This window comes from Nelumbo lutea, chromosome 1 (genome assembly GCF_056320005.1).
Source record: "Nelumbo lutea isolate HS-2025 chromosome 1, American lotus-T2T, whole genome shotgun sequence".
NCBI lineage: Eukaryota > Viridiplantae > Streptophyta > Magnoliopsida > Proteales > Nelumbonaceae > Nelumbo > Nelumbo lutea.
This window is the reverse complement of record NC_142684.1, coordinates 82,475,940-82,498,705: the sequence shown is the minus strand read 5'-3', so window position 1 is coordinate 82,498,705 and position 22,766 is coordinate 82,475,940. Positions and strand designations below refer to the sequence as shown.

Here is a 22,766-nt window from a genome sequence, read left to right as displayed (position 1 = left end):
GATTAAGCGGGACCTATTTGTGGTTTAGGCTTTTAGCTACCTCTCTTCTGCCGTCTCCGTTAAGACTCGTGTCAATAAATCTCTAGCTTCGGGGCCATTTCTTTGCGCACGAATGCACAAACCTACCCTTCTCCACATAAATGTCTGACTTCTCCCGGATTTTTAACCGGGAAAAGCTACTTCACTGTGCACCCACCTGTGTTTGAATTTTTTTCCCTTTTTTAATAAAAAAAAAACAAAGAAGAGAGAAAGTGACCGTGTTCAGAGTCCAAAAGTCCGTACAAGGCTCCAACATGAATTGTTTAGCGTGTTGGTGGTTTATTAATTGAGGTCTTTCTATTCTACCAAATTCTTCCATCCATGGATTCTTTAAAGGTCATTCTTTTATTTCATTACGGCTCCTGAACTGTTCTTTCTGTCTGTCGCCTCCTCTCTGCTTTAATCTTTCTTATCTGAAACTCAAGATCTGATATGCAACAGTTCAATTCAATCTACTAGGGCTCTTGTTCGGAGATGCTTTTGTCGATTTTGTGGCATACATTTGCTTCGACTCGTTTTTTCTCTTGTAAGCAATGCTGCTTCTAATTTCTGCGGTTTTATTTTACTGAACCTTAGCTGTTTTTGTTTTTCTTTTATTTAATGTATGGTGTATGGTTTTCCCCCTCTTTTGCTGCTACTTGAAATATCTTAACCTTGCAATCAACGTTTCAGCTTTTCCTAAAATTTAGCTATTTAATGCATGGTGTATGGTTTTCCCCCTATCAGATCCGGGAACTTTTTATGAAGAAAACTTTCGATCTATAGCTATTTCTTGAGAAAGAAAAATCCAGCTATTATACTATGTTTTTTTGTTGTTGCACTATTTCCTGTTACCATGAAATTTCTTCAAATGCTATTTTTACTGAAGGCTTGCTCACTTTGAGAAGATGAGCTCCTTCAGGTTTCGTTTTGTTGTTCTGTCTGGAAAATAATTGAACTTCTGTTTGATTTGGTATGCCTATTTCTTCCTTACTAAAGTTTGAGACGAGTTTGAGCTCCAAATCTTTCTTTCTTTCTTTTTTTTTTTTTTTTCACCAAACTCCGTTTTATATTCTACAGGGAGGACTATATATTTGGTGATAAATGGTGAACATCGTTGGACCTAAGAGTTAACATTGAATCTGTCAGCTTTATTGGAAATCTATGTCTCTTTCTGTAAGTCAGTAGGCCTCGGCTTAAATGTTAATCATCCCTCGGAAACGGTGGCTTTGGTTTTGCTACGGAAGCTCTTTGCTTCTCTTTGGTTTCCTTGTTGTTATTTCTGGAGGCTCCCTCTTGTATCAGACGTTTTGGATTGTCTGTCTCGAGGATTGTAACGGTAAGAAGTCACGGATTGTTAAAGAGACCGTTTTTAGTTTGAACAAGCATGAGGAAAAATGCCCATCCTCATTCTGGAAGGGCATTTACTGACAGGAGGTGGATTCTTCCATTTTTTGCGAGTCTGCTCATTTCCCTTACTCTGTTTTTGGCTACTCTGTTTGGGATTTTCTCCTCTCCCAGTGATGGAGATCCATTGTCCCTTGACTTTATCTCATTTTCACCAATGGAGGATTCCAGTGACTACTTTGTGGAATCGGACTTGAAGATATCTTTTGATCAGGCTGGACGTTCAAACATGGAAGCACCAAGAATAGCTTATCTCATTTCAGGAACAAAAGGTGATACCCAGAGAATGAGGAGGACTTTACAGGCTGTGTATCACCCCAGGAATCAATATATTTTGCATTTGGATCTTGAGGCTCCTCCCCGCGAAAGAATAGAATTGACGACAACTATAAAAAGTGATCCAACATTTCGAGAAGTGAAGAATGTGCGTGTAATGGAACAGTCGAACTTGGTAACTTACAAGGGCCCTACAATGATTGCTTGTACCCTTCAGGCTGTAGCTATTATGTTGAGGGAAAGCATTGATTGGGACTGGTTTGTTAACCTCAGTGCTTCAGATTATCCTCTTGTCACACAAGATGGTCAGTATTGTTTTTTGCTTCTTATTTCTTTTTCTTTGCTTTGTAGCAATATTCATGGTCTCCACATACATTTCTTCACTTGATAACATCTATTTCCATACTCTTATCAAAACCAAAAATCTAATTAACCTTTATTTGTTGATCCTCATTTCTTTGTTATATTGTTTAAAATTCTGAGATTCTTATTTTTACCCTATTTCTACTAAACAACACATTGTAAAACTTAAATTCTTTACTTAGTTCTGATTGTCCAGTCTTTTAACTTTTAGTTTCTTTATATCTCTTAATTCTTTAAATTTTAAGTGCCTAAGAAAATTTTCTTTCCTCCTAAAACATCAACAACAAAGATATGTTTTTTTCTTGATGGTTAACAATAAAGATTTGATTAAAAACCAAAACCATATTTCTGTTATCATTCTAACTTATGTGGAAAATGTGGTCTCCCTCACCTCATATTGTGCATCTTATGCTTCAGATCAGGTGAGAATGTCAATCACCTTTCTGTTTTGATCCTATATATTGTTGGCTATACAAGACCAATTTATCTCACTTTTTGATGATTCATGATTACCTCTTAATGATATTTTGGACTTGTTCAAGTCTAACTCTTCACCCTTTAGGACAAAGATATGGAGACATGGAGATGCACACAGGAAACAATCCTTCGGAGTAAATTTCACTAAAGTTTCCAAAAACAATTAGAAACAATCATGAGGTGCAAAAAATTCTCAAGCCACGTATTTGCATAAAATTAGGAAAAAGATGTTTAGATGTACTTGGATTATGTTTTCAGAGTTTAAAGCTCTTTTGAAAATTTCATTTGAATAAATAGCTTTTAATAATAACTATATAATAACATAAATCATAGTAATAGTTAATATGGCCTCATAGTTTTAGGTAGAGGTTATCTTAAAGAACCTCCTCTGTTATGGACACACCAACCGGCAGCGCACTACGACGCAGTCATTGGCAGCGGCATGCACAGCAGCAGGCACCGCCCGGCAGCGCCGCACAGCAGCACGTGCTGCCCGACAGCGCGCAACACGTACCGCCCAACAGCGTGCTGCACGCACCGCCTGGCAGCACGCAGCACCTACCGCCTAACAGCATGCAGCACGCATCGCCCGGCAGCGCGCAGCATGCACCGCACGGCAGCAGCACTAGGCAGCAGCATGCACCACACGGCAGCAGCACGCACCTCACGGAAGCAGCACACACCGCATGGCAGCAGCATCGCGAGATGCGTGCGTTGCCCAGGGCGGGGCCCACATGATAGCTCATCAGGGTGGGGCCACACTTATCTTACCACATCAGCTCTGCCTGCCAACTCGTCGCTAGCTACACCATTCCTTATCCCTTATCCCATTATCCCTTATCTTATCTTATCCTTATCTTTATCTTATCTTAAGTAAGAGTTGTGTTACCATTAGGAGTAGGTAATTAGAGTTTGAGTTCAAGTTGGAGTTTGAGTTTAATTAGGAATTTCCTTCTGTAATCTCCTATTTAAGGAACTACGAATTGAAATAAAGGCATTCTCTTTTCTAGTCAAGAAAAGAGTGAGGAGAGTTCGGGTGGTCTCTTGGACAAATCACCCATTCGGTTTCCGCAATATGGTCTGCACGCAAGGGAAAGCAGGGCTTTCTCCCCGTGGACCGACCCGTGACGAGATCCTAAACGCGGGCCCATAACATTTGGTATCAGAGCCAAACGTCACGGGCGATATGGAGTAGCTATCATTCAAGGTCAACGAACTGGAACATGGGCTAGCAGAAACCAGTATGGAGGTTCGTGAAGTCAAGGAAGATGTTCGGGAGATGTGACGCCTGCTGGAAGCATTCCTCTCCAACAAAGAAGGGAGTTATGAGGGAATCGCCAACACAAACAATTGCCGTCCAAACTGGGTAGAGGCATCCAACGAACAACAGATCGCTGCCCCTACAGCCGCAATTATTCCCAAGGATCAGCGCACGGAGGATGAAACTGTAAAGTCTCCTCCTTTGGCCGGGGACAATGTCACGAACATTATATTGGTACCTGTGGAATGCGCACCTTGGTTGAAGATAGGTGGGCTTGGCGATGTTGTTGGGGCTTTATCGAAGGCTTTGGCTTGACACGGACATAGAGTTATGGTCGTGGCACCATGGTATGGTAACTGTGCGGAAGACCAAGAAACAGGAGTGCACAAGAGATATAAGGTGGATGAGCAGGATATGGAGGCTGCTCTTGAGGTTCTCTTCTGTAAGCATACCCGGTGCATTCTTGTGATCCACAACATAGCACACCGAGGTCGTGGTCTAGTACGCGATTTTTGTTACGTGGATCTTCCACAAAACTACTTCAAAGTATATGACCCAGGAGATGAGGAACACTTCAATGTCCTTATAGCTGGCCTGAGAGCAGCAGATCGTGTAGTCACTGTAAGCCATGGTTATGCTTGGGAGCTGGAAGGGCATCGTGAATGTGATTGATGCAAACGAAGGGAACCCACAGTTAGATGTTTACTTGGCATCGGATGGCTACACCAATTACCTTACGGAGACTTTTCAGACTGGCAAGCCTCAATGCAAAGCAGCTCTACAAAGGGAGCTGGTCTTCCTCTTCGGGAGAATGTTCCTCTGATTGGGTTGATTGGTAGGCTTGACCATTAGAAATGTGTTGATCTTGTTGCTGAGTCCATTCCTTGGATGGTGGACCAGGATGTGCAACTAGTCATGTTGGGCACTGGGAGACCTGACCGGGAACAGCTTCTCAAACATCTTGAGAGTCAACACCATGACAAAATCAGGGGTTGGGTTGGTTCCTCTGTGCAAATGGCCCATCGAATAACTACGGGTGCAGACATCCTACTCATGCCTTCTCGATTTGAGCCATGTGGACTGAACCAGCTTTATGCATTGAGCTACGGGGCAGTCCCTGTTGTTCATGCTGTTGGTGGACTGAGAGATAGTGTGCAGCCGTTTGATCCATTGGCGGAGTTCCAAGCCACGTATCCGGAATTCGAGCTTGAGGACAAGCTCGGGGTCCAGGAGGGGTGTGATGTTATGGACACACCAACCGGTAGCGCACTACGGTGCAGTCATGGGCAGCGGCACGCACAGCAGGCCGCACAGCAGCAGGCACCGCCCGGCGGCGCCGCACAACAGCACGCGCCGCCGGACAGCGCGTAGCACGCACTGCCCGGCAGCGTGCAGCATGTACCGCTCGACGTGATGCACGCACCGCCTAGCAGCACACAGCAACACTGCCTGGCAGCGCGCAGCACGTACCGCCCGACAGCGTGCTGCATGCACCGCCCGGCCGCACGCAACACGCACCGCCTGGCAACGCACAACACGCACTGCACGACAGCAGCACTAGGCAGCAGCACGCACCACACGGCAACAGCACGCACCTCACGGAAGCAGCATGCATCGCACGACAGTAGCACCGTGAGACGCGCGTGCCGCCCAGGGCGGGGCCCACATGACAGCTCATCAGGGTGGGGCCACACTTAACATCAGCTCTGCCCGCCAACTCGCCGCCAGCTACACCATTCCTTATCCTTTATCCCTTATCTTATTTTATCCTTATCTTTGTCTTATCTTAAGTAAGAGTTGTGTTACCATTAGGAGTAAGTAATTAGGAGTTTGAGTTCAAGTTGGAGTTTGAGTGAGGAGAGTGAGGAGAGTTCGGGTGGTCTCTTGGACAAATCACCCATTTAGTTTTCGCAATAGGGTCTGCACGCAAGGGAAGGTGCAAGGGAAAGCAAGGCTTTCTTCCCGTGGACCGACCCGTGACGAGATCCAACGCACGGGCCCATAACATCCTCCTCATCTAGGCCTTGTACCCTGTCTAAGATTTGTAATTATACCTTTTTTAACACCTAAAGTTTTATAAGTTCCATACTCTTTCAATTGTTAATATTTCCCAATTTCCTCAAAATTTTCAGATATCGGAATGAAATTTACAAGCCTCCCATGCATAGGGAAATTGAAATTTTGAACCATGATCAGAACAAAATCTTCAAAACAACATTGAGCCAATCCTTTTCTATTTACAACTCTGGACAATCCACCATTTATAGGTGTTTAACTCAAACTTAAAACTGTTTGGCATTCTAATGTTGGCAGTTTTGAGTTTTCTCATTACATTCATCATTTGGTGTCATTTATAATCCTACCCAGTGATTTAAAAGGCACGCCTAGGCACACAGGCGAGTCCTAGGTACAACCCTTTTAAACGATGTGCCTTGTGTCTCAGCCCAGGCGTGTGCCTTTTGAAAATATTTTGCATTTTTTGAACCTAGCGGCTGGGCCGGGGGCTCCGCCCTCGGACCCCCATGCCATGGCCCTAGAGGCAAGCCCAAACAAATCCATGTTGGGGTCTTAAATTCTTAATTCTCATAAAAATAATGATTTTATAATTTTAATTGCTTTCTGAGAAGGTATTTTATTAGGGTGAATGAATGAAGTCAATGAACAATATTAGCAAATAGGGTTTTGAACAATATAGTTCATTCATTCATTCTAATAAAATATCTTCTTAGAAAGCAATTATAATTATAAAATCATTATTTTTATATGAGAATTAAGAATTTAAGACCCTAACATGGATTTGTTTGGGCTTGCATTGAGGGGTGTGGCACAAAGGTGGCTCGTAGAATCAGGAATGTAATATGTTTTACACCACATTAGCTACTTGAAATAATGCAATTGAGGAAAAAAAGAGATTGTGGGTTTTACATGCTTGAAAATGTTTTTTTTTTGATGAATAATAATAAATTTATTGATTCAGAAGCAAATTTAGAGTGAGTTCATACATCATCCCAGCGTGAGGCGCGAGCTGCAGCCCCTCCTTGAATCTTACAAGTAAACTAGGAAAAAAAAACAAGAATCACAACTGAGCCCAAAATAATTCTTCCCTATTTACCCCTTGCTTAGCTAACATATCTGACAAAGTATTTGCTGATCTCCCCACCCACTGTATAGTGACCAACATATTCCTTGTCAACCAACTAAATTTCTTCATTTCATTCTTGTATCGCCACATAGCCTCTTCAGAAATTTTCAACCAACCCACCACCACTTTGGAATCCCCCTCGATTATTAGGTGTTGTACCCCCAGCTGGTTTGCAAATTGCACCCCTTGTACAACAGCTAAAAGTTCTGCCCTGATGGAGTTCCCAAATCCCAAGGGACCTGAGTAAAGCAACAAAATCTCTCCCTTCGCATTTCTCAAAGCACCCCCCTATTCCGGATAAACCTGGATTACCCATGCTACTTCCATCAAGTTCAACTTTAGTGAGCCTTTGGATGGAGGAGGCCGGTTTTTAATTGATTTGTCCTTTAGAGATGAACACCTCGCTACTGTTGACCAATTTCTCCAAAGGTCATTAAAGGAGAATTGATGAAAGATTTCCAAGGTCTTCAGCCAATGTATTGCCCTATTTAACACAGTCTTTCAAATCTTGGTTGCTCATTTCCTTTTTTTGAAAGATTCTAAGATTTCTTTCTTCCCAAAGAGTCCAAATCAAGGCAGCACGAGCACATCTCCACATAATTCTCCCTATTTTTGTAGGCCAATAAAAGGTAGAATGGTTGAAGAGCATGTGAACTTCTGTTGGTAGACTCCAACTACCCCCAAACAACGAAAGTAGCCAAGCCCAAAGGTCTGCAAAAAAGGGACAATATATTAATAGATGGTAACAATCCTCACCGTGAGCTTTACAGATGATACACCAATTAGGAGAAATACAGAGGAAAGGTCTTCTCTTTTGTAGGTTATCTAAAGTGTTTACTTTCCCATGGAATACTTCCCAACAAAATGCCATAATTTTTTGGGGAACTGGCCTACACCAAATTTCTTTTGACGGAAAGGGTTGGTGAGTAGAAAGTTGAGAGATGGACTTGAAGAAAGAAGCACAAGTGAAGGTTCCATTGGGTCTAGGAGTCCAAACCCTCTTATCTGGCTTGGAGGGATCCAAATAAACCTGATTAAGACAACCAAGCAAAGCAAAAAGAGAATCAATTTCATCATCCCTAAATCCTCTACGAAACCCAAAATCCCAAGTAGGATCTAAGGGTGTTCCCAAAGGTGAGACAAATTTTGAGACCACCTATTTTTTGTACAAAGAAATAGAAAATAGCAAAGGGAACAAATCCTTTAACGGTGTGTCTCCTACCCAAATATCCTCCCAAAAATGGACAGAGTTGCTAGAACAAACTTCATACCTGATAAAATTGAGGAATTGAGGAAGAGTGTTGTGAATAGCATTCCAAAGTGCTGCTAGGTTAGCTTGCCTCGATACACCAACATCCCATCCATTCTCTGACCTCCCATGAATGCTTCCCACCACCTCATGCTACACTTTCTCTCTTTCCAAAGGCCATCGCCACAACCATTTTTTTTTATCAATAACATCAATTTCATTAAATTAAGAGAATAAAGGGAAAAGAATACAAAGGGATATAAAATAACTTAGCTCCCCAAAAACAGAAAGCACAGGGAAAGCAAAGAAAATTAAAAACTAGCCCAAAAAACAGCCTCCCTATTCACTCCTTGCTTGGCCAACTCATCCGCAAATGAGTTGGCACTCCTCTTCACCCAGCTGTACTGAATCTCTATGCCCCTTCCCAGCCATAAGAACTGTTTTTTCTCATTGTTAAAGTTCCACAAACCACTGTCCTCTGCCTTCAACCAATTAACCACCACCTTCGAGTCACCTTCCAGAATCAAACGACTAATATTTAGATCTTTTGCTCTTCGAATTCCTTCAAGCGCTGCAAGGATCTCAGCCCTAAGAGAGTCACCTTCTCCAATAGGGCCAGAGAATAAAGCAGTAGCAATCCCTTCCTCATTCCTGAAGTCTCCTCCAATCCCAGAGGGCCCTGGATTCCTTACACTGCTGCCATCAAATTTCAGCTTTATAAAGCCCGAGGGGGGAGGGGACCAGAACGGACAAAGAGTCCTCTTGCATCTAGCAGTGAAAGCAATCTCTTTCCAATTTCTTAGTAAGTCATCCATAGGACAATCTGAGAACAACTCCAAAGATTTTAGCCAGTAGACCGCTCTTAAGAGGATTCGATCTAACAAATCTTCCAAAGTTTTTTCCTTGTCAGAAAAAATGCGTTTCTTTCTTTCTTCCCACAAAGACCAGCAAACCACTGCCCTGATACACCTCCACATAGTCTTCCCTCGCTTCTTAGGCCAATTGAAAAAAGAAGGAGAAAACAAACCTTGGATAGTCTCTGGAGGATGCCAAGAACGCCCAAAACGGGAGAAAACCCATTCCCAAACAGAATTAGCAACTTTACAAGAGACCATGAGGTGGTAGTCAGATTCCCCATTAGCTTTACAAAGAGCACATCTATTAGGAAGTAGACAATAGTTGGGTCTCTTTCTTTGGAGTAAGTCTAAAGTGTTGATTCTTTCTAGGAAAATTTCCCAACAAAAAAACCCCACCCGAGGAGGAATAGGTATGCTCCAAATTTCCTTAACTGGAAAGGACAACCCCAGGGGGGTAGGAGGCTGAGTTAAGGTTTAAAGAAAGAAGCACAAGAAAAGGTACCAGAGCTAGAAAGGATCCAAAATCTGGTGTCTTCCTTAGCAGGGTTTAGGAAGACACCCTCAAGGGAGGCTAGCAGAGCTACCAGGCTATCCAGGTCCGTATCTCTAATTGCCCTACGCAGGCCAAGGTTCCAACCAAAACCCGAAGTGGAAGCTGAAGGGACTAAGAAGGAAGAAATGGGTTCATTTTTCAAGTCTGAAAGAGCATACAGGGAAGGAAACTCGTCTTTCAGAGGAAAATCCCCGACCCAAAGATGTTCCCAGAAATTTATTCGGTTACCAGAGTTTAGACCATACCTGATCCAAGGGGAGAAAACTGGAAGCAGATTGTGGATGGATTTCCAAGGAGAAGCAACTGAAGCCCTTGCCAAGATTCCAGAATCCCAGCCAATATCTTCCAACCCATGAATGCTAGCCACAATCTTAGTCCACAATTTATCTCTTTCCAAAGAGAACCTCCACAACCACTTTCCCAGAAGAGCCATGTTCCTTTTCTTGAAATTATCAATCCAAAGACCTCCTTGTGTTTTACACCTAGAGACCACCTCCCAACTCACTCTATGATCTCTCTTCTCCTCTCCAGGCTCCTAGAGAAAGTTCCTTATTAATTTTTCCAAAAGATTTGAGACCTTTGAGGGTATCTTAAACACTGATAGAAAGTAAACAGGAAGGTTAGCCAGGGTAGATTTAATGAGAGAGACTCTTCCACCTAAAGAAAGATAACTCCTCTTCCAGGCCGCTAGCCTCTTCTCAAACCACTCCACTATCGGAGCCCAAAAGCTAACACTCTTAGGATTATCTCCTACAACCATTTCCCTAACAGAGTTTGATTTTTTCTAGTTACCCTCCCAAGTCCCAAACCCCCTCTTCTTTACTTCTGCACACAATTTTCCAATTAACCAGGTGATCCTTTTTTTCTTGTCCCGGCTCCCATAAGAAATCTCTCATCAACTTCTCCAGTTTCCTAGCTTCCCTAACTAGTATCCTAAAAACAAACAAATAATAGGTAGGTAAGTTAGCCAAGGTAGCTCTTATTAGGGTAATTCTCCCTCCTAAAGAGATATAATTCCTCTTCCATGAGGCTAATCTCTTCTCAAACTTTTCTATCACTGGGGTCCAAAATCTACTCTCCCTAAGATTTGCCCCTAAAGGAAGCCCTAAATATGACATAGGCCAAGCAAAGGTGGAACACTCCAGACACTCCGCAATAGCCTCGACCTCCCCTACCTCCAAATTTATACCCGCTATGCGGCTCTTTTCCAGATTTATTGTCAAATTAGAGATACTTTCAAATCCTTTTATTAGCTCCTTTAGGTTTGCTACCTTTTCGCTAAGACCTCCTTCACAAAAGATCATTAGGTCATCTGCAAACTGAAGGTGGGTGACGGGGACTTGGTGTCTCCCTATTCTCCAACCCTTAATGGCATCTTCGCTATCAGCCTTAGTAATGATCCTACTAATCACATTAGCTACTAAGGTAAAAATGAAGGGTGAGAGTGGATCCCCTTGCCTGACACCCTTGCAAGCTGGAAAAAAGTCCCTCACTATACCATTTACCAGAATAGAGTAGTGACAAGTACTAAGACACCCAAAGATCCAATTACACCACTTGTCCCTAAACCCACAGTTTTGCATAACCTCTAATAGAAACTCAAGTCCACCAAATCATAGGCCTTTTCAAGATCCAATTTACAAATGAATCCTCTCTTACTAGACCTTTTCATTTCCTCCACACACTCATTCGCAATTAAGATCTGATCTGTTATTTGTCGCCCTTGAATGAAAGCCCCCTGTGTTTCACTAATGATAGAAGGGATGACTGTTTTGATCCTCAATGAAAGCACTTTAGCCAGAATTTTATAGATGCTTGTCACCAGACTAATAGGCCTAAAATCTTTTGGGTGGTTGGCATCATTCTTCTTAGGTATCAGGACCAAAAAGGTGGCATTAATTCTAGGGCTTATAGTGTGATTGTCTGCAAATTCCTTAAAGACTTCAACTAAATCCTCTTTCACCACCTCCCAACAGTCTTGATAAAAGCCCATTGTAAAGCCATCTGGACCCGGAGCCTTGGATCTATCCATTAGAAAGACAACTTTCCTAATCTCGTCTTCTTCGAAATCCCTTTCCAGCCACCTTGCCACTCTGTCATCAATTCTTGGCCAATCCACCCTTTCCATGATTGCTCTCTCACTCAGAGGTCTTCTATAAATCGATTTGAAGTGGTCCACAAATTTTCTGGCTATGTCATCCTGGTTGATAATTACCTCCTCTCCTATCTCTAGCTTGGTCACAAGATTCTTTCTTCGTCTCCCATTTGCCAAATCATGGAAAAATCTAGTGTTCCCATCGCCTTCCTTAATCCACTTGTATCTAGATTTTTGTCTCCAACTGATTTCTTCCCTCAATAACACTCTTCCAAATCCTTTTTCAATTGTCTCCTTAACACTTTGTCCTCCTCGGTCAGCCCATTTTGAGATTCCTTTACATCCAAGTTCTCTATGCGAGAATTTAGGCACAGTTTTTGCTCCTCAATTCTACCAAACTGATCTCTATTCCACTATTTTATTTTGGCTCGTAGCCTTTTTAATTTCTTATAGAACTTGATCCCCTTCCATCTTACCCCCCTCTCCTCCTCACCCCACCATTCCTTCACTTTTTTCACAAAATCTGGATGGGTAAGCCACATATTTTTGAATCTAAAAGGTTTGGGTCCTATAGAAAATGACTCAGTACCTATTTGGATAGGACAGTGATCGGAGGTGACCCTGGGTAACGCTCTAGCAACCAAGTTTTCCAAACTAGTCTCTCAGGCAAGGTTAAATAAGAATCTGTCCAGATTCGAACACAAAGGGGTTTCCTGAAGGTTGGACCAAGTGTAACTGGCTTGCATCCGAGGTATTTCCTTCAGTTCACATTCTTCAATAAAACCATTAAATTTCCTCATGCTTGTTGAAATTACCTGTTGGGGATTACTGGTTTCATTAGAGAATCTAATGACATTAAAATCCCCGCCCAAGCACCAAGGACCATCCCATAACCCCTTGATTGCATATAGTTCCTCCCACATCTCATTCCTCTCTATAGGAATTAGGGCCATAAGCATTGGTTAAGACCCATACACACCCATTCTCTACATTCTTACACTTAATGGAAACTGAGAATCTGCCTATCAATTCTTCCACTACTTCCACCACATCCTCCCTCCACAGTGTTATGATCCCCCCCGAGGCTCTCCAAGAAGGAGACGAGCTCCAACCTAAACCTCTAGATCTCCAAAAACTCCTCACCCATCTCCCATCTAATTCCATCATTTTGGATTCTTGTAACAACACAATATCGGGTTTTTCCCTTCAGAGTAGGTCTTTGATCACCCTTCTGTTTCTTGCACTCCCTAACCCTCTTACATTCCAGCTAATAATTTTCATCGAGACAAAATAGCAAAAAACCCATGAAAAGGCCATAGTCTCCTCATTTTAGGCCCTTCCTCCTATCCCCTCTACCACTGAATTCTAAATCCCCCTCAATGTCTGAAATTAGCCTTTCCACTTCAGATATTTTTTTCTTATTTGTTCCTTCCCCCCCCCCTCCCTTCCTAATACAACAATCATCATTTTTCTTTTCTCCATCCTTTCCAGCCAATGTCTGAGGAAGAATTTTACCGTGCTCATACTTATTTTGGCTACAACATCTTTCTAAGAGTCCTTCCTTTTCATTTTCCTCCATCATTGTACAAATCAGCTCCCAAATTATGTCCGCCTTTTCCTTACTACTTTCTTCCAACACCCTCTCTCCTTCTTCCACTATCACCCTCTCTCTTGCATCAGAACCTCTTGGATGGGAAGCTGGGATATCTGTTACAGGCATAGAAAACAAGTCAGTACCTATAAAAGAATTGATACCCATACCTGGTAGGACGGGGGTAGGACTAGAATCACTGGAATTGAAGTGCTGACAGGCGACAAATGGTTTTAAGGCCTTTTCCCTTTTAGGACAAGGTTGTGAAGTAGACATAGTGAAAGAATCACTTCCTGATGACCTACCCACTTGGAAAACCTTTCTCTGTGTTTCCGACACTAGAATACTCACATCCATCCTCACGGCCGATTCTTGTCCCTCTCCACCAACATCCTGTAATTCATTAGACTCAGGGTCAGCTCCCTCGATGAAGGGAGGAGTTTTCACAACTTTAGAACCATTTTCTTCACCATTTCTAGTCTTCCCGCCACCTACCTCTTCAGTCTCTTCCTCTAAAAACAACAGCTTTGTATGCAAACTTTCTATTTCAAGTAACTCATTGTTGCTTTACGGAGACAGACTTCCCAAACTTAACGTTTCATCTCTATCAGAATCGTCACTGCTGTTTTGTTCACACAACCAATCTTTAGACCCTGTTCTGTTCAAATCACTAGGCTTCAGGTATCTCGGGTTGCGCCTATCTAGTGAAAGACGGTTCGGCAGGTTGGATGGAACCCATTGTAGAGAGCCTCGAGACTGAGAGTCTTGAGATTTTGCGCCTAATCTGTTCGATTGAAAGGAGGGATTCGGGGTAGAAGAAGATAGACACTTAGTCTCGTCTATCAGCTCATCCTCCTCCCAGTCACGTGCTTACTTAAAGTGTCCCTTGGCCCATCTGTCTTGTAATGGGCCTTGGGCTCAAGACTATAGGGACCTAACTTTAAAACCTTTACTTGAGTTGCCTTCTCCAACCCACCACAAAAGGGATCCACTCGACTGGATCCATTTTCTAAGTCTTTTTGTCCCACGTGACCTCTTAAAAAGTTACGCCCCCCTGTTTTAATGGTCGAGCCAGCAACCTTCCCTGTCTGAGGTTACTGGTTCAGCCCTCTCCCTTTCGCCACTGGTAAGTTTTTGTCTGTTTCCCTTGACACCACCTGCGCAAAGGATCTGCCATTTGTCATATCCTTATCTTGCTTTCTCCAGGTTTGACCTTCCAACTGCCCTAAAGCTTTTTGGCTTCCCAGAACTTGTTGGCCCTTTTTAGTGAAACATTCCTTCCCATTAGAATTAACCAATCTCATAGGTCCACGTAATGCTTCTTCTTCCTCCTCCCCTCCTACCATACGAGCCTCCTTCCACAGCCCTACTTCAATGGAGGAAGCTAACCACACAGAGACAAAGCTCCCCTCTGTTCGTACCTCTATCTTTTGTGGAATGTCTTCTGGCTTCACACCACTTAGCAGGATTGCTACTAAGTAAAGATCACCCCAGAAAGCTCCTTTCAAGATTCCTCCACACAATACAGCCATAGACTCTGCTATTTCTTGTTTCCATAGATGAAATGGCAAGCCTATTACACGCACCACCACACCATCTTCGACAAAAAAATCCTTGGAGTTGGATATTGGATTCCATTTAAAGACTGAATGATCCGAAATCAGCCTGAACATTGGTAGCTGATATTTCCAACTCATTCTCTATTGGATCTAGGATGGCTTTACAGCTGTCGAAGGGGGTTACTATGAAGACACTCTTCAGCTTCAACCTGGTTGCCAGTAAGTCAGCTACCCTCCTCCAATCATTAACCTTTTCTTTGGCTTGTATCACAAACTTACTATCCCACTCCTCTCTCTCTAGACCTCCCACCATTCTGCATTGGCCTTTTGTTTTTGCCATGACGACTGGCCCTTGTTCTACCCTTCTGTTGCTGAGATATGCCTTCTCCTCCCTTATGGAGCCTCTTTTATCATTTGCTACTCTTTGGACTAAGAACTCTTTGAGCAACCAGTCAACTTCCCCCCAACCTTGGTTCTGTTTTCCTGCTGGTAGACACACCAGTTGCCTTCGTCCCTTACCAAAAAATTCAGCCAAAGCTATGAAGAAACCTTTTCTATTCCTCTTACATTCAACAACATATCTTCTCCCTTCTAATGTACTAAGATCCTGCCAGTTTATCTGCTTACCTTTTGAACAGGCTCCAGCTATGAACTCTCTTAGCCACTCGATCACTTCTAATCCTTCCAGCAATATTGTACCCTTTTTCGCTTCCCTTACCTTTAGGCTTACCTTCCCCTTGATTCTCATCTCTTCGAACATGAGATTTTTTGCTTCTATCTTCAAAGATCTCCTCCACTGACCTGCCTGCACGAACTCCATGGATCTTTCTCCCCAACAAATCCAATCTTGTAGCATTTGGATTTGTAGATTATGAATTATGTTAGATTTTAGATTGTAACAGGCTGAACGCCATCCAACTTTAGGCCACCAAAAACAAGTCCTTCGGTGACGTTTTTTCCAGATTTTGATTCCAAATCATAGTTCTTGGGGAGATCTTCAAAACAGTAAGTAGAACTTATTTGAACTTCTAGGTGAAAAGTTATGGTCTTAGGGAGCTGGCATTCCGAATATACTTATCTTGGGAAATCCGCAAAGAATGATTTAGCCATTTTGTTGCTTGAAAATGTTTTATATGTTCGATTTTATTTTTAAATTCTCATTTGAATATGCTTTACATGTTATGTTTATGTATTTTAATTTTAGATAATAGGTTTTTTTAAACATTTATTTTAAAACTTAAGTTAATATTTTTTTTGAAAATTTTGGCATTTTTTGAATTTTCTGACATTTTTTATTCTTTAGCATTTTTTTTTTGTATTTTTGTGCCTTGCTTCAAAAAGGCGCACTCCTTGCCTTGCGCCTTGGGCACAAATTGGCCTTTGTGCCTTTTTTGTGCCTTGCACTTTTAAAACACTGATCCTACCTTGTTACATTCTTATCCTAAAAATACACAAAGGTACTTATACATATATGCATCTTATAATCCAAAAAATAACATTCTTGTAGAAGTTACTTATAAAAAAAAAAGGGTTCTTGTAGAAGTTTGAGTTTGGCTTATTTTCTTCATCATATAATCCTCGGTGATTGCATTATTATTCCTAGAAATACAGAAAAGTACACATGCATAGGCATTTATGTATTTGGCTTGTTTTTATGGGAAAATAAATCAAAATTTCCTTTGTTGCACAGATCTGCTTCATGTTTTTGCCAATCTGTCCAGGGATCTCAATTTTATTGAACATACACCAATTGCTGGGTGGAAATTGTAAGTACATATAACTGTACCAAATGCACATTTCCATTTTATGTTCTTTTCTAATTCAACTTTAGTGTGTATTCTAATAAAAATCTCACAAACTTATTCAGGAACCAGAGGGCAAAACCAATCATCATTGACCCAGGTCTTTACTTATCGAAAAAATCTGATATTTTTTTGACTACTCAACGCCGTTCCCTTCCAACATCTTTCAAATTGTTTACAGGTAACTTACAGTTATCTATTTTCTCAATTGCATGTGTTCACCTCCCTTTGATTGTATCAAACTCTCCTCACAGAGACACTCGTTTGGCTTGATTGCTACGATGAAATGTTCCACTGAAATTCCTTTTTGAAATTGATGCAAGCAAGCTTGAAATTTAAGTCCACATCAGTGTTTTAAAAGGCACTGAAGGCATATGCCTGGAGGTGCACCTCCAGGCGAGGTGCTAAGGAAATGCCTGGAGACAGTATAAAGGCATACGTCTTTGTTCACTTTATACAGGAGGTGTACTCATGCTTGTACCTTTAAGCTAATTTTTATAATAAAATGTTATAAACAAGGGGCACGGGGCACCATTTTATTGTGTTCCCCATTATTTATTAACATAATACCAAGGATGAAAAACCCTCCAAACTTGTTTGTTGTAATGTTTATAATTAAATGTTATAAATAGAAGTGGGGGCTTTGATTTCTTTTAAAGCATTGCAATCATCTGAATGTGAGACAACAGAACTATATTGGATAATGTAGTGCAATCTGAAATTTTGATTTTCAACATTGCAAGTGATATATTGATGACTAATGAAACATCATGTGATGATACTTCATTTGTATATTTAAATCATCATCATAATCTTAGCCTTATCCCAACTATATGAGGCTGGCTACATGAATCCTGTTGCCAATGAATCCCATTGCATCAATTTATAGTTAAATGTGATGGTTTAATTATTGTCTAATTTCTCGTAATTTTTCTTATTTTATGGGATATTTACTATTTTTATTTTTGTTTATTTTTTATTGGAAAAACCATACCCAGGAGGCTTACACTTGTGCTCTGGTTATGCCTCACACCTTAGGATGGTGGAAGGCCTTGTGCCACAGCTCCACTTTTTAAAACATTGATCCACATGACATAACATGTTCACTGCTTGCTACTGCACTCTGTACATTGCAAACTGCTATTCAAGGAACTGGTTTGCAATTTGGTTCACCTTATGTGTAGCAATGGCTGCCTTTTTGGTTTTATAAAATCAAAGTATATCATTTAGAGTTCTGATTGTGGTACAGAAATGAACATTTGTGACACGTTAAATCTCACCCAATCATGTTAAAGATGCCACACAGGCTACTTACTTTTCATTGGTTTATGTTTCACCAGGTGTGCTTACCATTAAAGGCTTCAACAAGTTAAAGATGTCAACTATGACTTGCCACTTTATCATGGTCATAGTTTTCAAGGTGCCAAGGCGAGGCTAGGTGATAGGGGAGTGCCTTGTCGTCTAGTTGCCTAGGTGATGGATTTTTTTCAGTAAAAACCATATATACTAGGGTAGTTCCCTAGGTTCCATAACCAGATTCCCTTAATAATTATCCATAATTTTCATAAGTATAAGCTTCATGTTAAAGTCTGGAAAATCAACATATTTATGAGAAGAAAAAGAAGAAAGAAAAGAAAATTCAAAAATTATAGGGGCTGAACCCCTATTTTTGTTATAGGAAAAGAAGAAAAAAAAAGATGATGATGTATTGGTTAGACAAAGCTTTAAGTTCCTCCTTATTGGTTCAGGTTTTGAAGTCTTTGGGGGTTCAATACAGCAATTAGCAATGCTTGCGTTGATTAAACCCTAACAAATAAGAAAATAACACCGATCGAGGGCTGGCTCGTTGGTGTGTTAGCTGGGTAGTCCCAGCATTGATGTGGAATCAAATCCCGCAACCAGCACTTTGGAAAACAGAAAAAGGTGGGGGGGGGGGGTGAAGGGGAAAAGGGGAAAAAGTATTGCTAATTAACCAAAAAAACAAATAAGAAAATAATAAAAATAAATTAGTATATAAACAAAAAATGAAGATTTTAGTTTAATGATATCTATTTTATAATTATAATATCAAAAAATGAACAATATAAAAGTATTTTATAACATAATATACAAAATTACTTGGAGATTCGGCAACACGAGCCTCCAAGGGTGCCTTGTTGCCTGGGCTTTGCCTTGACAACTATGATCATGGTTCACATTTTTTGCTTCACGGTGTAGTTTCTGCACCATAGATTTTGCCTATTATTTACTAGTTTTCATCTTGTTCTCTTTTGCACAAAATCAATTTCCTTTCTCAAACTATATTTTTATCTCTTGCTGGACGTCCCACTGCTTTTAAATCAAGTTCATACAGGTGGCACCCTGTTAACGTGCCTTACCAAGTTATTTCGTAGGAGATGTCAACAGTGACAGGATGACCCTAGATTCTTTCTGTTTACCTCTGGTGGTCCAGAAAAAGAAAAAACATATATGGCATACACCTATGCTTTATTATTTATATGATAAATGTACAATGACAAATGTACCCCTGCTGTGTGTACAACTCAGAAAACATGTAAATATGATGACATATTAGCATAAAGAAAGAAAATAATAAAAATAAATGAGTTCTAACAGTTTAATCTCATCATATTATTTGACAAAATTTTCTGCATATTGATATCTGTATGGAACCCTAATTGCTTGCATACATAACTTATGACCATAACTCCATATATCTAATTATCCATCTTATGTTTGGTTCCTTGATGGCAACTGGAACTTGGATTGCATAATGAACCAGGGAAAAACACAAATTAAACTTATGTTATTCTATCAACATGGACAATTCTAGGGTATCTGATATTGACAATTAGAGTGTTTTTTGGTAGCGTTAACACTTCTAAAATATGTAAAAAGTAAAATCATATGTTTTAACAAACCATACCATAAAAACTGTATATGTTAAAAGCTAAGTTGATTTGGACAAGATACAATCATCGAATAATGACACACATCTTCAAAAAACTGAAGACAAAAGCATGATATAGGCAAATGGAGTAACCCATATTGTAAATTAAAAATAGTGAGATATAAGTATTAAGAAATGACAGTTAGATTAGAAAACTAGATACAAAAGCTCGATATAGGCTGTAGGAAACATATTAAATGGGACAACCCATATCTATATTTCAGGATCTTAGGAAATTTAGGGTTGTACCATGTTTTCCTTATCTGTCTGTATCAATATCCATATTTGGGCTTCATATATTGTGGACCGTGAACCTAAAATCTGACCAGGAACCCTTCTTCCTCCTATGATCTCAACAACCAACTTAAAAGGAAGTCATAAGAGCTAATTAATTGGGGTATAACTTTACTCTGATCATTGTCATCTTCATCTAAGCTTCGTCCACTTATGGGTTCAGCTACATGACCCTGTTTTGTCATTTTGTCATGTTTAATGCTTACACACACACAAACACACACACACACACACACACACACACACACACAAACACACACACACACACACACACACACCAATCAAGAAAACTTTCTCCATTTCATCCTCTCCCTAGTATTCTAATAGCCAAGGTTGCCCTTTTCCAATCTTTCCCCTCTGTTTTCCTTCTCTTGCAATTGGTTCTTCCAGTATATCCTGAAGCATGATTGTAAAGCTGCAAATTTCTTCATTATCTTCTTCCTCACTTTAAATGGCTTTTGATGGCTGTTCCTCACCAACCTTCGAAACAGGGTTACTAATGACTTGGTCTTATTCCTGACAATTCCTTTCATTGAGCATGTGAAATGCTCCTTCACCCAATTTCTTACTAAGCTCCAGTTTTCTATCTAGAATTTTTGTAGTCTCAGTCTGAGCTTTGGTCGCCAATGACCCCATAGTTGAGCTGATTGCTTGGTATCCCTTGCTTTTCAGAGGTGCAGGTTAATGGCAGTGGGTCCTGTGTGTACCTTGCTATACTAACTCTGCTAACTCTCTAATTAGGTCGAGTGTACAGCATGCCACTCCAATGGAGGTGAAAGCCACATCGACAACCAAAAAATAGAAGAAAGCCTGGGCTTTGGTCCTCGTTACCATGTCAACCTGAGTGTTTTCCTCATCATGAGTATCCATCATGTCAGCCCGAACAGTTGTCTTCACCTTGAATAAATTTCTAGTATAAAATTGGTAAGCTCTCCAGGTAATTGCTCCTCCCAACTTTTGGAATCAAAATTGGGGATTTGCAGATATTGGCCTGTCTGGATCCCAAAACACACCTTATCTCTTCTGGAATGTTTATGTTGGCAAGGTGGAATCCACACCACCTGAACTAACCATTGTGTAAAGTATAGAAGAAAAAAACACTAACCATCATGGGAGCTAAGACTTGTGAGGCAAGCTAAAAGAAAGAAATAATTACTGTGGTTGAAGATGATGCCATTGCACTACTGTTTTTACTTCTCATCATCTTTTGTATCACTGCCCTTGTACATTGCATTCTTCTTACAAGGTTGCGACAAAATCCCCAGAACCTTCGCACTCTAATGTTCTATTTTTGGGTGATTGTGTATTCTTAGTCACAAACAGGTTCATTACCTTTATCCTTGCAAAAGAGTTGTCTTTTGAGTCCTCCTGTTGAAACTCTCAAGGAGCAGTAGTACTCAAAATTTGGGCCAGTTTTGCTGCCTAGTGGAATTCTTTTATCAAAACTCCATGACTGAAAGATTTTGTCCAGTGGTTCACTTATTCTTGAATCTTGTCTACCACATCAATATATTTCTCTATGTGCCTTCAAGAAACTTCTATATATACCTTGTTATCGTTTGATCGAATTTTTCATGTCATCTATGGTAACTCAGACTCCAAGATTTATTGAAGCTGGTTTGATGTGGAAACCATTGGGTTCATCCACCTACTTGTTTGCTGCTTCTGGTGGCTTGCCAGAACATGATTAACCTAATCTTTACAAACCTCAGTCGTCTAGAAAATTTCCATCAATATTTTCTTCAGATTTAATTGAAAATTTCTAGATATTTAGTTTTCTTTTATGCTATTTTCAGGTTCGGCATGGATAATGCTTAGTAGATCCTTCCTTGAATACTGCATATGGGGTTGGGACAACCTCCCTCGTACTGTCCTTATGTACTACACAAATTTTGTCTCCTCCCCGGAAGGTTACTTCCACACTGTCATCTGCAATACCGAGGAGTTCAACAAAACTGCTGTGAGCCATGACCTCCACTACATTGCTTGGGATAATCCTCCAAAGCAGCATCCTCGCTTGTTAACAATCAAAGACTTTGATAACATGGTAAAAAGTGGGGCCCCATTCGCTCGGAAGTTCACCAAGGATGACTCAGTCTTGGACAAGATTGACAAAGAGCTTCTGGGTAGGTCTGAAGGCAGGTTTGCTCCTGGTGCATGGTGCATTGGAAGCTCTGATGGAGGGGCTGACCCCTGCTCCTTGAGAGGTGAGGATTCAGTATTTCGTCCAGGCCCAGGTGCTGAGAGGTTGAAAGAATTGTTTCAGAAGCTTTTGTCTGAAGATCTTTATAGCAAGCGTTGTTCATTTCAGACGTCAGAATCAGTTAATAGAAGTGTACATTGATGCATTAATAGATGTAAATGGTTGATGTTGATGTAAATTGACTTGGTTATATAGTTAATGGGCGCTTTAAAGAATGGTGGGAATGCTTCAAAGCGTGCCCGCGTGGTTGGCTCGGGCATGTGGAGGTGGAGCCAATAACCAAAGGAAGCAACAAAGAAGTGATTACAGATTAATGAAGAAAGAAAAGTTGTCGGTGCGGCACTGCGGTCTTCTACTTGAGATGTTATACGGAAAAAGCCGAAATGGCCCTGAATTACTATAAACAAAGGCATATACAATGGGCTATGCATCCAATCAAGAGTGAACACGTCAGCGTGTTTTTCTTGTTACTAGCTTCTTGTACATTCCTTTGTTTTTTCCTTTTTGGTGGTTGTACGCAAACTACCTTCACTCTGATTTTTATATTAGTTTGGCTGTCAAACATGGATAGCCAAATTTTTTCTTTGTTATAAAAAAAAGAAAATTGGTTGTTTAAATCCAGACAGCCTTAACAGGCCTTTCCCTGCATCATGTCATTTTGGCTCAAGT

The 22,766-nt window shown here is 40.8% G+C and overlaps 1 protein-coding gene across 3 annotated transcripts; it reads left to right on the top strand.

Moving 5' to 3' along the window:
- The first annotated feature begins 39 nt into the window (after positions 1-39).
- On the top strand, positions 40-22,745 carry LOC148875735 (beta-glucuronosyltransferase GlcAT14A-like). 3 transcript variants are annotated; one of them, XM_088965202.1, is made up of 6 exons: positions 103-375; positions 499-565; positions 1,099-2,006; positions 16,539-16,614; positions 16,716-16,831; positions 21,691-22,745. In XM_088965202.1, exons 3-6 carry the CDS (start codon positions 1,406-1,408, stop codon positions 22,236-22,238), a joined length of 1,341 nt encoding a protein of 446 aa, XP_088821328.1. In that variant the 5' UTR covers positions 103-375; positions 499-565; positions 1,099-1,405; the 3' UTR covers positions 22,239-22,745. The 3 variants fall into 3 exon arrangements, with proteins under 3 accessions (XP_088821327.1, XP_088821328.1, XP_088821329.1); XM_088965201.1 differs by having other exon boundaries at positions 40-565; XM_088965203.1 differs by lacking the exon at positions 499-565 and having other exon boundaries at positions 105-375.
- The last annotated feature ends 21 nt before the right edge of the window (positions 22,746-22,766 follow it).